The 12,245-nt window shown below is 42.8% G+C and overlaps 1 protein-coding gene across 2 annotated transcripts; it reads left to right on the top strand.

Moving 5' to 3' along the window:
- The first annotated feature begins 3,466 nt into the window (after positions 1-3,466).
- Positions 3,467-10,570, top strand: LOC306859248 (7SK snRNA methylphosphate capping enzyme-like). 2 transcript variants are annotated; one of them, XR_013783287.1, is made up of 6 exons: positions 3,467-4,445; positions 4,625-6,062; positions 6,310-6,528; positions 9,316-9,430; positions 10,005-10,142; positions 10,262-10,457. XR_013783287.1 is itself a non-coding variant. In XM_079400190.1 (5 exons), exons 2-5 carry the CDS (start codon positions 4,647-4,649, stop codon positions 10,058-10,060), a joined length of 1,806 nt encoding a protein of 601 aa, XP_079256316.1. In that variant the 5' UTR covers positions 3,467-4,445; positions 4,625-4,646; the 3' UTR covers positions 10,061-10,570. The 2 variants fall into 2 exon arrangements, 1 of the variants encoding a protein (XP_079256316.1); XM_079400190.1 differs by having other exon boundaries at positions 10,005-10,570.
- Positions 10,571-12,245: the final 1,675 nt, after the last annotated feature.

Raw genomic sequence — 12,245 nt, 5'->3', positions numbered from 1 at the left:
GCTTTTTCACATTTGGCTCCCAAACTCTGGAATAGCCTTCCTGATAACGTTCGGGGTTCAGACACACTCTCTCTGTTTAAATCTAGATTAAAGACACATCTCTTTAGCCAAGCATTCACATAATGCATCTTATAATCTTGTACTGCAGTTATATCTGATCAAATGTACATTATTATTATTCTTTAGCTTGGGTTGAACAAATCATTTGTGCTTAGATGGAACAGCAGCTACGCTAATTATGTCTCTATTTGTTTCTCTGTTGATTAACATCCCGTGGTAACTAGGAATGACAGAAGCTTCAGTCTGGATCCAACCCTTAAATGATCTGAGATGACCGAACACCTGAGAAAAGATGATGCCAACCCCTCAGAGGACCTCAGAGGATGCCAACGCTCAGACAACATACACAATTAACAAATTTTTCCATAAGTTAAATATATTAAGGTTCTGCAATATCTAAATATATTGTGGAAACTTAAATTCCTGTAGAGCTGCTTTGCAACGATTTGTATCTTAAAAATAAAAATAACTATACAAATAAACTTGAACTTGAACAGTGTTGATTCTCCTCTTCTTCGCTGGTGTCTGTCTGAGGGTCAGAGGTCATGAGGTCAGACACAGGTCAAGTCACATGTATTTCTGTAGTGATTTATACAAGACGGAGACTGATAGAGATTGATTTAAAGCAGCTTCACAAAGATAAACAGGAAAATAATAAGGTCAATATTGCAGAATTCATCACTTATGAAGCAGCTCTCCAGAAGGCAGCATTCACCTGAACAGCATTTCAATGTTATATTGATGGTGTTTTCTTGACAGGACAGTGTAGCAGTGGAGGATTATCTGAAATGTAGTTATTTGTTTGTTTTCTTGTTCTTATGCATTGCTCAGTTTATATTCTGTTTTAGCAGAGCTCTTAAAGGGACAGTTCACTCAAAATCATCACTTTGCCCTGAAGTTCTCTCCTAAACCTGCACAAGCTTCTTTCTTCAGTTGAGCACAAAAGAAGTGATTTTGACAAACGGTAGCCATTGACCTCCAGAGTATTTCTTCCAACATTCTTAAAAATATCTTCTTTTTCTTACAGGTTAGGAACAACCTGAGTGTGAATAAATGATGACACCGTTTCCGTTTTTGGGTGAACTGTCCCTTTAATGGAAATATCAGTGTGAAAAGGGGTTTTGTTTTTATCCATCTTATTAACTGTATTGACTTCTGTTTATAAATCTTGTTCTTAATAAGCATTTTATTTGCTGAATTTAATGAACGAGTAAATTTTATGCAAATAACATGTTCCTGATGGTCTATAAGTGTATTTAAGGCCTGTGTTTAACGCTCTGAAGTCCCGATCTGAATCAAATGATTTCTGATTGGAGCGCTTCAAATCATTTTGCAACACAATGGTTTAACTGATTCTGAGATTTTTGTTTTGTTTTGGGGTTTTTGTGCAAGTGAATCGGGTTTGAGTATGAATCAATCAGAGCGGTTCCAGTATAAATGAATCGGTTCGTCTGTTCCTCTGCATTTTGCATCTTCAGTCTTCAGTAATAAGCGAAAAACTCCATTAATATGACCAGCTGCAGCTCAAAATACATGTCAGATGGAAACATTGTGAGTTTGTAGCTTAATTCATTATATCTGAAATAGTTTGAGCTGTACTTCAATAGAAATCTCTCTGACCATTGAAGTCAATGTTCAGTTTATCAGTATATACTGTAGAAAATATTAGAGAAATGTATGTGATTTTATTAGTGTGATAATCAATGTAAAAAGGCCTTGACTGACTTCTTCAAGGGGAAGTCGTGGCCTAATGGTTAGAGAGTCGGACTCGTAATCCAAAGGTTGTGGGTTCGAGTCTCGGGCCGGCAGGGATTGTAGGTGGGGGGAGTGAATGTCCAGCGCTCTCTCCACCCTCAATACCACGACTGAGGTGCCCTTGAGCAAGACACCGAACCCCCAACTGCTCCCCGGGCGCCACAGCATAAATGCTGCCCACTGCTCCGGGTGTGTGTTCACTGTGTGTGTGTGTGCGTGTGTGTGTGTGCATGTTGGAGGGGTTAAATGCAGAGTATGGGTCACTATACTTGGCCGTATGTCATTTCACTTTCACTACCTGTCATAAAATTGTGTAAATATAAAGTCACAAATATGTTTTTATTTTCAGCTGTGTGCCAGAAAGAGGAATGGAAATGGAATCGTAATAATAATAATTAATCAATGCTGTGATTTAAGTTATTTAGTCACATTTGTTAAACACGAAACACAGCAAAATGAGCATCAAATGTCTCATTGAAAAATAAGTTATTTTGTTAAATGTTTTAGAGTTGTGTTTTTTTGTTCATACATTTAAAGACAATGTTTGGCTCATGCATTCTTCAGAATATCTTCTCTCATGTTCCACAGGTTTGGAAAGGCAGTTATTCCTTTAAGCAAAGACATGCGCATAAACAGAAAGATTCAACATGATCTTCAACAAAAACAGTCTTAAATAGTAGCCAGAATTGACTGAGACTCCAAACAAATGGTGTGTGTGTCTTAAAGATGTTCTGGTCAAACATCTGTGTTTCTGTGACGGATCTCTGAGATGTGTGTGTTTTATCAGGCCTTTACGCTTTGATTGTATGGAAGCCCATTTCTGCCATTCCTGCTGAAAAAACTATAGAAACATGACACAAATTCTGCTACCATTACAAACCTTACAAACCATGCACTTTGACCCATTAAAGAGTGCTTTCCTGTAGAGTGCTTTGGGACGTATTCCATTAGTTTGACCAAGCCAGCAGACACAGGTCCAGGACAGTCTCCATTAGCAGTAAACCACCACACATATAGCAGGGATGTCAGAAAAAAACTCATAATAGCCTAATAAATTATAATTATGAGATCAAAAATCTAAATTATGGCTTAGAAATTACTTTTAAAGTCGACAGTCATAATTATGAGATTACAAATTCATTACAAAATTTAAATAAATAGTCATTTTTGGCCTTTTTTGTCATAAGTTTGACTTTGCATGTCATCATTTCTCATGTCATTCATATCCCATAATTATGATTTTCAACCATATTTTTACTTACTATGTTATAATTTGTATCTTTTTTGTCATAATTGACACGACACTTCTGAAATACACATGTGGACGGGATCAGTTCTCTGCAGAAAGAACTGATGTGATTTATGACCAGCATTTCAATCTGACGCTCGTGACGCCTCATTTTGTCTTATGTTTTTTATTATTATTATTATTTTAATTGGAGATACCTCTATACTTACTAAAAACTAAATACACAGAATGAAGTAGCCTTCCTTTTCTTCCTCTCTAAACACAGCACAACTAAACCGATGTGATGGAAACTATATATTGTTTTGCTGACTGAACCTTGGATCAAGATCACATTTCTTCTGGATCCTTCTGTGGAAAAAGAAAACAGTTTTGCAACAAGTTGGACTACATTTCCCAGAATTCCCCCTTCTCCTGCAGAAACGAGGGAGGGTCTCTTTAAAACTCGCTCTCGGTGTTTAATTCTCCCAGTGCACGATGTCACCGACACTTAACGCGTGTTTTAATCGTTATTCGGTCGCTAGAGCGGTTTAGCGCCGAGGGCTTGTTTACACATGCGACGGGCGTCTATGACTGCTCGCTGAAGCAGCACGATGGGATTCGCCACAAATATAAATTCTAATTAAACATTAAGGGTCGTTTTTGTCTTCAGCGGGTTATATTTGTTGATATCGATGATGGTGATTAGTTTGTGTCGGGTCAGCGCAGGCAGTCCGCTGGATACCTATTTGGCGAGGAGGGGCGGTGACCGAGAGCACATGCCTTCGCTCTGAGCTTCGCCATTGGTGGTTCAGGGGGCCTTAGCTTATATCCTGCTTTCTGATTGGCGGGCGCGGCTGTCCGTCAGTCTCTGTCCGCGCTGGCGTATATAAGCGCGCGGGTCTGCTGCCACAGCGCGAGATGGAGCAGCGCGAGCTCACGCACTCGTGAATAACCGAGAGAGCACAATCTGTTTTAATCGTCACGATCTAACAGTACATCTCATATTTACAGTAGTTCAGTACAGGTCTGTATGCGGCTCAGTGAGCGCTTTAGTGTGCCGTGTGAGGTATTTTTGTGTGATTTTCACGCGCGTTTACTCACAGCGCGAGAAAAGCGGAGACACGATCGCGCTTAGTTTGTGTGTGTGTGTGTGTGTGTGTGTGAGAGAGAGAGAGAGAGAGAGAGAGAGAGAGAGTGTGAGGGAGGTAACGTACGTGTGTGTTTGTGTCGGATAGGGGCGGGTGCGTTTGGTTCTCGCATTATTCATGAGCAGTGCAGTGGATCCTCCTATGGGGCGTGGTTATTAAAATTAACTAGGCGTGGCGTTGTGAGTTGAGTGACGGATGTAGCACGTGGGTCACAAGCACATTAATGCACCAAAAACTACACTGACTATAGTCAAGTAAGTATGAAGAGTTAAAATGACTGAGAAGCATATTTTATTGGATTGTACTATTCAGACAAAGGTTTTATTCAGAAAACTGATTTATTTAAAAATGTAAAAACTGAATTTTAGAATTTGTGTAGACTTGAAAGGTCTCATAACTTTTTGTTAATTTATTCTGTTGTGTTTTCCTGCAGTTGTGTTATTAGAGGCTGATGGATGTGCGGCGTGATGTCTGTTCAGAGTGAGCTTCCGGCCGCCAGCGGGGAGAGTTTGCACGCCCGTCCTCTGCCCATCGCCGTCCAGGATGAGGTGAGCGCTAACATGGTGCTAACCGAACTCGCCGCCAATCATGTGACCCCTCAGGACAGCGACGCTGCGACTCTACATGCTGAGCCGATCAAAAACGGCCTGCAGTCGCGAGTCGAGACACAGAAACTGAGCAAGCGGCGCTACACCGTGAGCATAGGCTTCAAACACCCGAGTCTCGTTAAACGCCGACGCCGCGCAAACTCCGAATGCGACCCGGTTCTGCCTTCCAACTTCCTGCTGGGCGGGAACATCTTTGACCCACTGAATCTCAACAGCCTATTGGACGAGGAGGTCAGTAAGGTGACTAACGCCCAGACGCCCAGATCCTCGCCACTTCCCAGGAAAAGCAGAGACCCGGTGGAGATCCTGATTCCTAAAGACATCACTGACCCTCTGAATCTGAGCGGACGCGGCGGAGACTCAGCGGCGGGCGTCTTGGTGTCGCCCTTGAAGAGCCGGCGCCGACATCGCAACCGACACCATCCGGGAGCAACCGCTGAACCTTCGGATGGCGAGAGGTCAAAGGTCAACGATGGGTCGGGCGTGTCCGCTAGTTCGGAGAAGCCTGTAGAGGAGTCCCCGTGTTCTTACGAACTCAACACGTCAATCAACTGCCGTGATGAAGTGGTGCCACCCATTCTCCCGAGGAGACGGTCACACCCCTCCTCGTTAAGCTCCGCCTCCCAGACGCAGCTGTCCAAACACAGGAAGCGCAGACGAACCAACAGCCGTTCGGACCGCCTGTCCATCACGCCGACTAAACAGACAGTCGCGCACAACCAGGCATTTCACACTCCTGTTGTGGGCGGAGTCAGCGGAGCTCCACCTCCAGGTGCGGAGAAAGCCCCACACAAGACGCCCCGCACGTTCCAGTATGGAAGCTACAGCCGTTACTACGGTTACCGCACGCCGTCGCCGAGCGCAGACCCGCGCTTGGCTGTGTTTAAACCCGAGTGGTTCCGTGGGAAGAAGGTCCTAGATGTGGGCTGCAGCACGGGTCATGTGACCCTCGCCATCGCCGGGCACTGGAGCCCCGAGCGCGTGCTGGGCGTCGACATTGATGGAGCGCTGGTGTGCATCGCCCGACAGAACCTCCGCTACTTCCTATCCGAGATTCCCGGGTTAAGTGGCGAGCCGCTGGACGAGGGGTCAGAGGTCAAAGGTCAGATGGGGTTGGTGCCTCTGTTGGGCCTGGAGCTGGAGCAGGGTCATGCGTTACGCAGGTTTCCCGTGTCCTTCATGCGCTGCCGCGGACCCATCGCCGCTCCTCCCATAATGCCTCACACCCCCGGCCTGTTCCCCTGCAACGTATACTTCCTGAAGGTAACGTTTGAGTGTGAGTGAGTGTGTGTGTGTGTGAGTGTGTGTGTGTGTGTGAGAGAGAGAGAGAGTGTGTGTGTGTGAGAGAGAGAGAGTGTGTGTGTGAGAGAGAGAGAGAGAGTGTGTGTGTGAGAGAGAGAGAGAGAGAGAGAGAGTGTGTGTGTGAGAGAGAGAGAGAGAGAGAGAGAGTGTGTGAGAGAGAGAGAGCTAATGCTGCTGCTAATGATTGTGTGTGTGTGTGTGTGTTCAGGGTGACTATGTGCCGGACAGTGACGAGGCGGTGATGTCCCAGTGTGCCGAGTACGATGTCATTCTGTGTCTCAGTTTGACCAAGTGGGTTCATCTGAACTACGGTGACGCTGGAATCCAGAGACTGTTTCACCGCATCTACAGACACCTGTTACCTGGAGGAGTGCTGATCCTCGAACCCCAGCCCTGGAGCTCCTACAGCCGCCGCAAGAGACTCACGGTAACACTAATACACACTCACTCAAACACAGACACACACACACTCTCTCCACACACACACACTCTCTCCACACACACACACACACTCTCTCCACACACACACACACACTCTCTCCACACACACACACACTCTCTCCACACACACACACACACACTCAAACACACACTCTCACATACTGTCTCAAACACACACACACTCTCGCTCTCTCTCTCGCTCTCTCTCTCGCTCTCTCTCTCTCTCTCTCTCTCTCTCTCTCTCACACACTCTCTCCACACACACACACACTCTCTCCACACACACACATACACACACACACTCAAACACACACTCTCACATACTGTCTCAAACACACACACACTCTCGCTCTCTCTCTCGCTCTCTCTCTCTCTCTCTCTCTCACACACTCTCTCCCTCCACACACACACACACACACACTCTCTCCCTCCACACACACACACTCTCACATACTGTCTCAAACACACACACACACTCTCTCTCTCTCTCACTCACACACTCACTCACTCAATTCAATTCATATTGTGTTATTGGCATGACATACTTGATACATATTGCCAAAGCATTGTACATAACAGAATAAAAAAAATACATATATATATATATATATATATATGGTACTACTAATGCAGATGTGTTCTGTATTAAAGGCTCCTGCAAGAGGGACTTTTAATTTGAAACTGTATCGTAGTAGTATGACGGAAGAGGGCAGTGTAGTTCATTTGAGCTGCCATTGTTTGCCGTGTTCGTGTGATCTGTTCGAGCCAATGGCTGAAAGGATGATCATTCCAGTTTGTTGAAATCCGAGAGTTGATTATAGAGCAAAATACTTTTGCCAGATTACTGGTTACACATATCCCTCTGTAGTTATTAGGATCTGTTTTGTCTCCACTTTTAAAGACAGGAGAGATGAGTCCTGTGTTCCAGACCTCAGGAGAAACGCCTGAACTCAGAGTCAGATTGAAGAGTTTGAGTAATGCAGTCTGAAGTTCAGGAGAGATGTTTTTAAGCATCTCATTGTTTATGTTGTCAGGGCCACAGGATTTCTTACATTTGAGGGATTTCAGTTTTCCACTGAGTTCTTGTTGGGTTATTGGATAATCAAGAGGATTTTGGTTGTTTTTGATCCATGATTCAAGAGCGTTCAGTTTTTCAAGGGCTTTTAACTGGTTGGGATTATTCAGAGTCAGTTTGATGTGTATAGAGCTTCTCAAAATAATCTTTCCAAATTTGACCATCTTGTATGGCTAGTTCTTGTGGCTTTGTATTGTTCAGACTGTTCCAAGTGCTCCAGAACTGACCCTGATCTTCTGAAGTGTGTTGTTATAATAATCTAATTTCTTCTGTCTCAGTGTGTTCTTGTATTGTTTCAGAAGTTCTGAGTGCTTTAAGCGTAATTCTGAGTTGACTGGATCTTTGTGTTTTTGATTTGAGATTAATCGTAGCGCTTGTCTTATTGTTTTACAATCACGGTCAAACCACTTTTCAGAAGGTTTTTGTTTAGCTCTGTTTTTGTTTATTTGTGGTAGTTTTATTTAAATTAACCTTTTTTGCTATATTTTCAAACATATCATCATTTAATTTATTCCTTTCCAATTATCATATGTTGAATTGTTAAACAGTGTTATGGAATTGACTATTTAATTTGACTTGAATTGGCTTTTTCTGGATCTCTCTTGATTTGATGTTTTCACTCACTCACTCAAACACACACACACACACACACTCACTCAAACACAGACACACACACACACACACTCACTCAAACACACACACACACACACACTCACTCAAACACACACACACACACACACACTCACTCAAACACACACACACACACACACTCACTCAAACACAGACACACACACACACACACACACACACATCGGAGCTCCTACAGCCACTTCAAGAGACTGACAGCTGAAAGAGTTTGATATAGTGAGAATGTGGAGGAAAAACAGCTCTTTTTTAATAAATATGAAGCAGATGCTGATATTTCTATGATGAGATGCTGCTTGTATTTAAAGGTGCCATAGAATGAAAAACTGTCTTTACCCTGGCATATTTAAATAATAACAGTTCTGTACATGGAAATGACATACAGTGAGCCTCAAACACCATAGTTTCCTCCTTCATATGTAAATCTCATGATTAAAAAAGACCACTGAAAAACAGGCGAATCAGAACATAACACCGACTGTGACGCAACAGTCGGGATCACTACGCCCCCAACATTTGCATAAACCCGCCCTTGTTCTAAGCCGGCCGAACCATCAGAAGCTCTGCAGGTATTGTACATAAACAAGCGCGGACAACAGCGAAAATAACACAATAAATGTTATGTTCCAGGCCGTGCAGGGGGTGTGAAGTGCAGGGATGGGTTGGTGTCTGTATTCAGAAAGGCACAGAAAGCAAATAACGCGAGCCACTAAAGGGACATGGTTAGCTCCTTGCTAGCGGTAGCCTGTTACAGTACATAAGATTTCACTCTCAGTAAGGAGAGATGAGGATGATGGCGTTTTGTGCATCTGCATGCAGTGATGTGTTACTCACTCTGGCACAATCTGTATTGTTAAAAGCGCTGTGTAAATAAAGGTGACTTGAATTGACTCTAGTACATTTATACTATGGTATTTTTTTCGTTTTTAATTCATGCTTAAATTAGTGATTTTTCATGTACATATGTGTTTTTCAGTGACCTTTGACCCTGATGTGTAACAGCAGCTCATTCGAGAGATGTGTGTGTGTGTGTGTGTGTGTGTGTGTGCGCAGGAGGCGATGCACAGGAACTACAGGAGCATCAGACTGAAGCCGGATCAGTTCAGCTCTTTCCTGACGTCTGAGGTGGGCTTCAGCAGCTACGAGCTGATTGGGACGCCTCACAACGGTACACACTGTCTCACACACACACACCGTCCAGAGTCGGTGACCACAGAAAACACACATGAGTCCAGTTTATCTCTGAAGCGCTTCACAGCATACAGACCGTTTCAAAGCAGCTTCAGAGTAATACACAGCAAAAACCGTCACACTGTTGTGAAACTCCTCGTTTGGGAATCACTGATTTCATCTATAATAACATATTCAGTTTCAGCTATAAAGCAGCTCTAGTTGAAATTGAACTTTCTGTGTAATTCGGCTTTACCTCTAGTGTTCACATGTGAATCATGGGCTTTTGTTCTGAATCTATTCTGAGGAAATGAGTGTAAACTGAGCTGAAGATAAGGTTGAAGGTTCAACCGTAATTTCATAAAGCAGTGAGAATACTCTTTGTTCATGTTCTGCCCAAACTGTTGATAAACTAGAAACACACAATTCTTTGTACTCATGGAAATGACTAAAGTAGTCAAACCTGTTCATTAGAAGGGGTGCCAATACTTTTGGCAATATAGTGTATTGCTACACTGATCTGGATTTATAAAATGGTCACGCGTTTGATTTTGTTTTGGTTTCTCATTCAGGACTCCAGAGGTCGATTTACCTGTTCCACAAAGGCCCCGCCTCCAACAGGAAGTGAGTCTCAGGGAGCGGGCCGAATCATCATGTGATCTTCTGATTTAACACAAACACACGTGGTTTTGTAGCGTTGTGCTTCTAAGGTTTGTTTCTTCCTGTGCCCTGCGGAGGGAGGGCTGGACTACTTCCTGTTTGCTCCGTTTTTAACCGTTATATGTGTCAGAGTTTGCTGCAGCGGTGACTGTTTGACCTCTGACCTCAGACGGGCCGTGATTGGTGGCTGGTCGGGTCACATGGGTGCGACACAGACTGAGTGGCGTCTCCTGATGCTGACTGCGGTTCATATCTGATCTCAGCCGCTTCCACGTGTGAATAAATCTGATGCGTTTCTCATCTCTGAAATATGTTTGTGTTTTTCTACCCTGAAGTTTCTGATAAAGAGTGACTAATCTCTCCATGATCATTCTGTATGAATTTCATGAATTCTGAATGACTTTCAGATATTCTGATAATCGTTTGGGTGTTTTTGTCCATATAATGAAAGTCAGTGGGGTTTACTAAACTAGAGTCTGAAAGCTGAGGTGATTTATTTCTACGGCACTTTATACAATACAGATAGTTTTAAAGCAGCTTGACAGAAATAAACAGGAAAATAAGAGTTTTAAAGGGAAAGTTCACTAATTAAATTTAAATTCGCCCATGATTTACTCACCCTCGAGGCATTCTAGGTGTATATGACTTTCTTCTTTCAGACGAATCCAATCGGAGTTATATTTAAAAGCCTTCTGGCTCTTCCAAGCTTTATAATGGCAGTGAATGGCTGTTATTTTTCAACAGTCCAATAGAAGACCAATAAAGCGCATCCATCTATAATAAAAAGTGCCTCACACTGCTTCAGGGGGTGAATAAAGGCCTCCTGTAGTGAATCGATGCATTTTTGTAAGGAAAATATCCATATTTAAAACTTAATAAACAGTAATCTCTAGCTTGCACTAACTGTCGTATGCGCGTTCACAATAGAACAACACATATTCACTACAGGAGGCCTGTATTCCCCCCGGAGCCGTGTGAGGCACTGTTTATTATGGATGGATGCACTTTTTTGGACTATTGAAAAATAACAGCCATTCACTTCCATTATACAGCTTGAAAGAGCCAGGGCATTTTTAAATAACTCCGATTGGATGCGATGAGGCTTGATGGTGAGTAAAGCATGGGCTAATTTTCATTTTTGGGTGAACTATCCCTTTAATGCTACAAAATTCATAAATTATGAAACAAACTCAATTTCAGCTGTAAAGCAGGAGACAATCATTCTGATCAATAAAACACAAAACGTCTATACAACCTGTTGGAAGGCTGTGTGTGTGTGTGTCACCAGGAGAGGGCAGCAGAGCTGTTGCTCTCAGAAAATACACACACACACACACACACACTCATGCAGATGTGATTCCCTGTATAGACATAAATGTGATTGACACATGGACTCTGGGTATTAAAGCTGTTTACTAAGTCAGCCTTCATTAGTGCTAGTGCTGATAGTGTGTGTGTGTCTCTGTGAGTGATATTAGCGATTTTGTGCAGACCAAACTAAGTCGTAGACTTGAAATTTGGAGGGATGGTAGTACTCACACAGGTGCTGGTCATAAAATGAGAATATCATGAAAAAGTTGATTTATTTCAGTAATACCATTCAAAAAGTGAAACTTGTATATTAGATTCATTCATTACACACAGACTGATATATTTCAAATGTTTATTTCCTTTAATTTTGATGATTATAACTGACAACTAATGAAAGTCCCAAATTCAGTATCTCAGAAAATTAGAATATTGTGAAAATGTTCAATATTGAAGACCCCTGGTGCCACACTCTAATCAGCTAATTAACTCAAAACACCTGCAAAAGCCTTTAAATGGTCTCTCAGCCTAGTTCTGTAGGCTACACAATCATGGGGAAGACTGCTGACGTGACAGTTGTCCAAAAGATGACCATTGACACCTTGTCACACAGTCATTGATGGTTTGGGGTGCCATGTCATCTGCTGGTGTTGGTCCATTGTGTTTTCTGAGGTCCAAGGTCAACGCAGCCGTCTACCAGGAAGTTTTAGAGCACTTCATGCTTCCTGCTGCTGACCAACTTTATGGAGATATTCTAATTTTCTGAGATACTGAATTTGGGACTTTCATTAGTTGTCAGTTATAAGGAAATAAACATTTGAAATATATCAGTCTGTGTGTAATGA

Source organism: Barbus barbus, assembly GCF_936440315.1.
Source record: "Barbus barbus genome assembly, chromosome: 40".
Lineage (NCBI taxonomy): Eukaryota > Metazoa > Chordata > Actinopteri > Cypriniformes > Cyprinidae > Barbus > Barbus barbus.
Note: the sequence above shows the minus strand (reverse complement) of the source record. Positions and strands in the feature narration are given on the sequence as shown.

Excerpts from the sequence above, each read along its gene's own strand:
- LOC306859248 (XM_079400190.1), top strand. The coding sequence starts at position 4,647 with ATGTGCGGCGTGATGTCTGTTCAGAGTGAGCTTCCGGCCGCCAGCGGG. Across the intron at positions 6,063-6,309 it reads GCAACGTATACTTCCTGAAG|GGTGACTATGTGCCGGACAG; the intron begins GTAACGTTTGAG and ends GTGTGTGTTCAG. Across the intron at positions 6,529-9,315 it reads GCCGCCGCAAGAGACTCACG|GAGGCGATGCACAGGAACTA; the intron begins GTAACACTAATA and ends GTGTGTGCGCAG.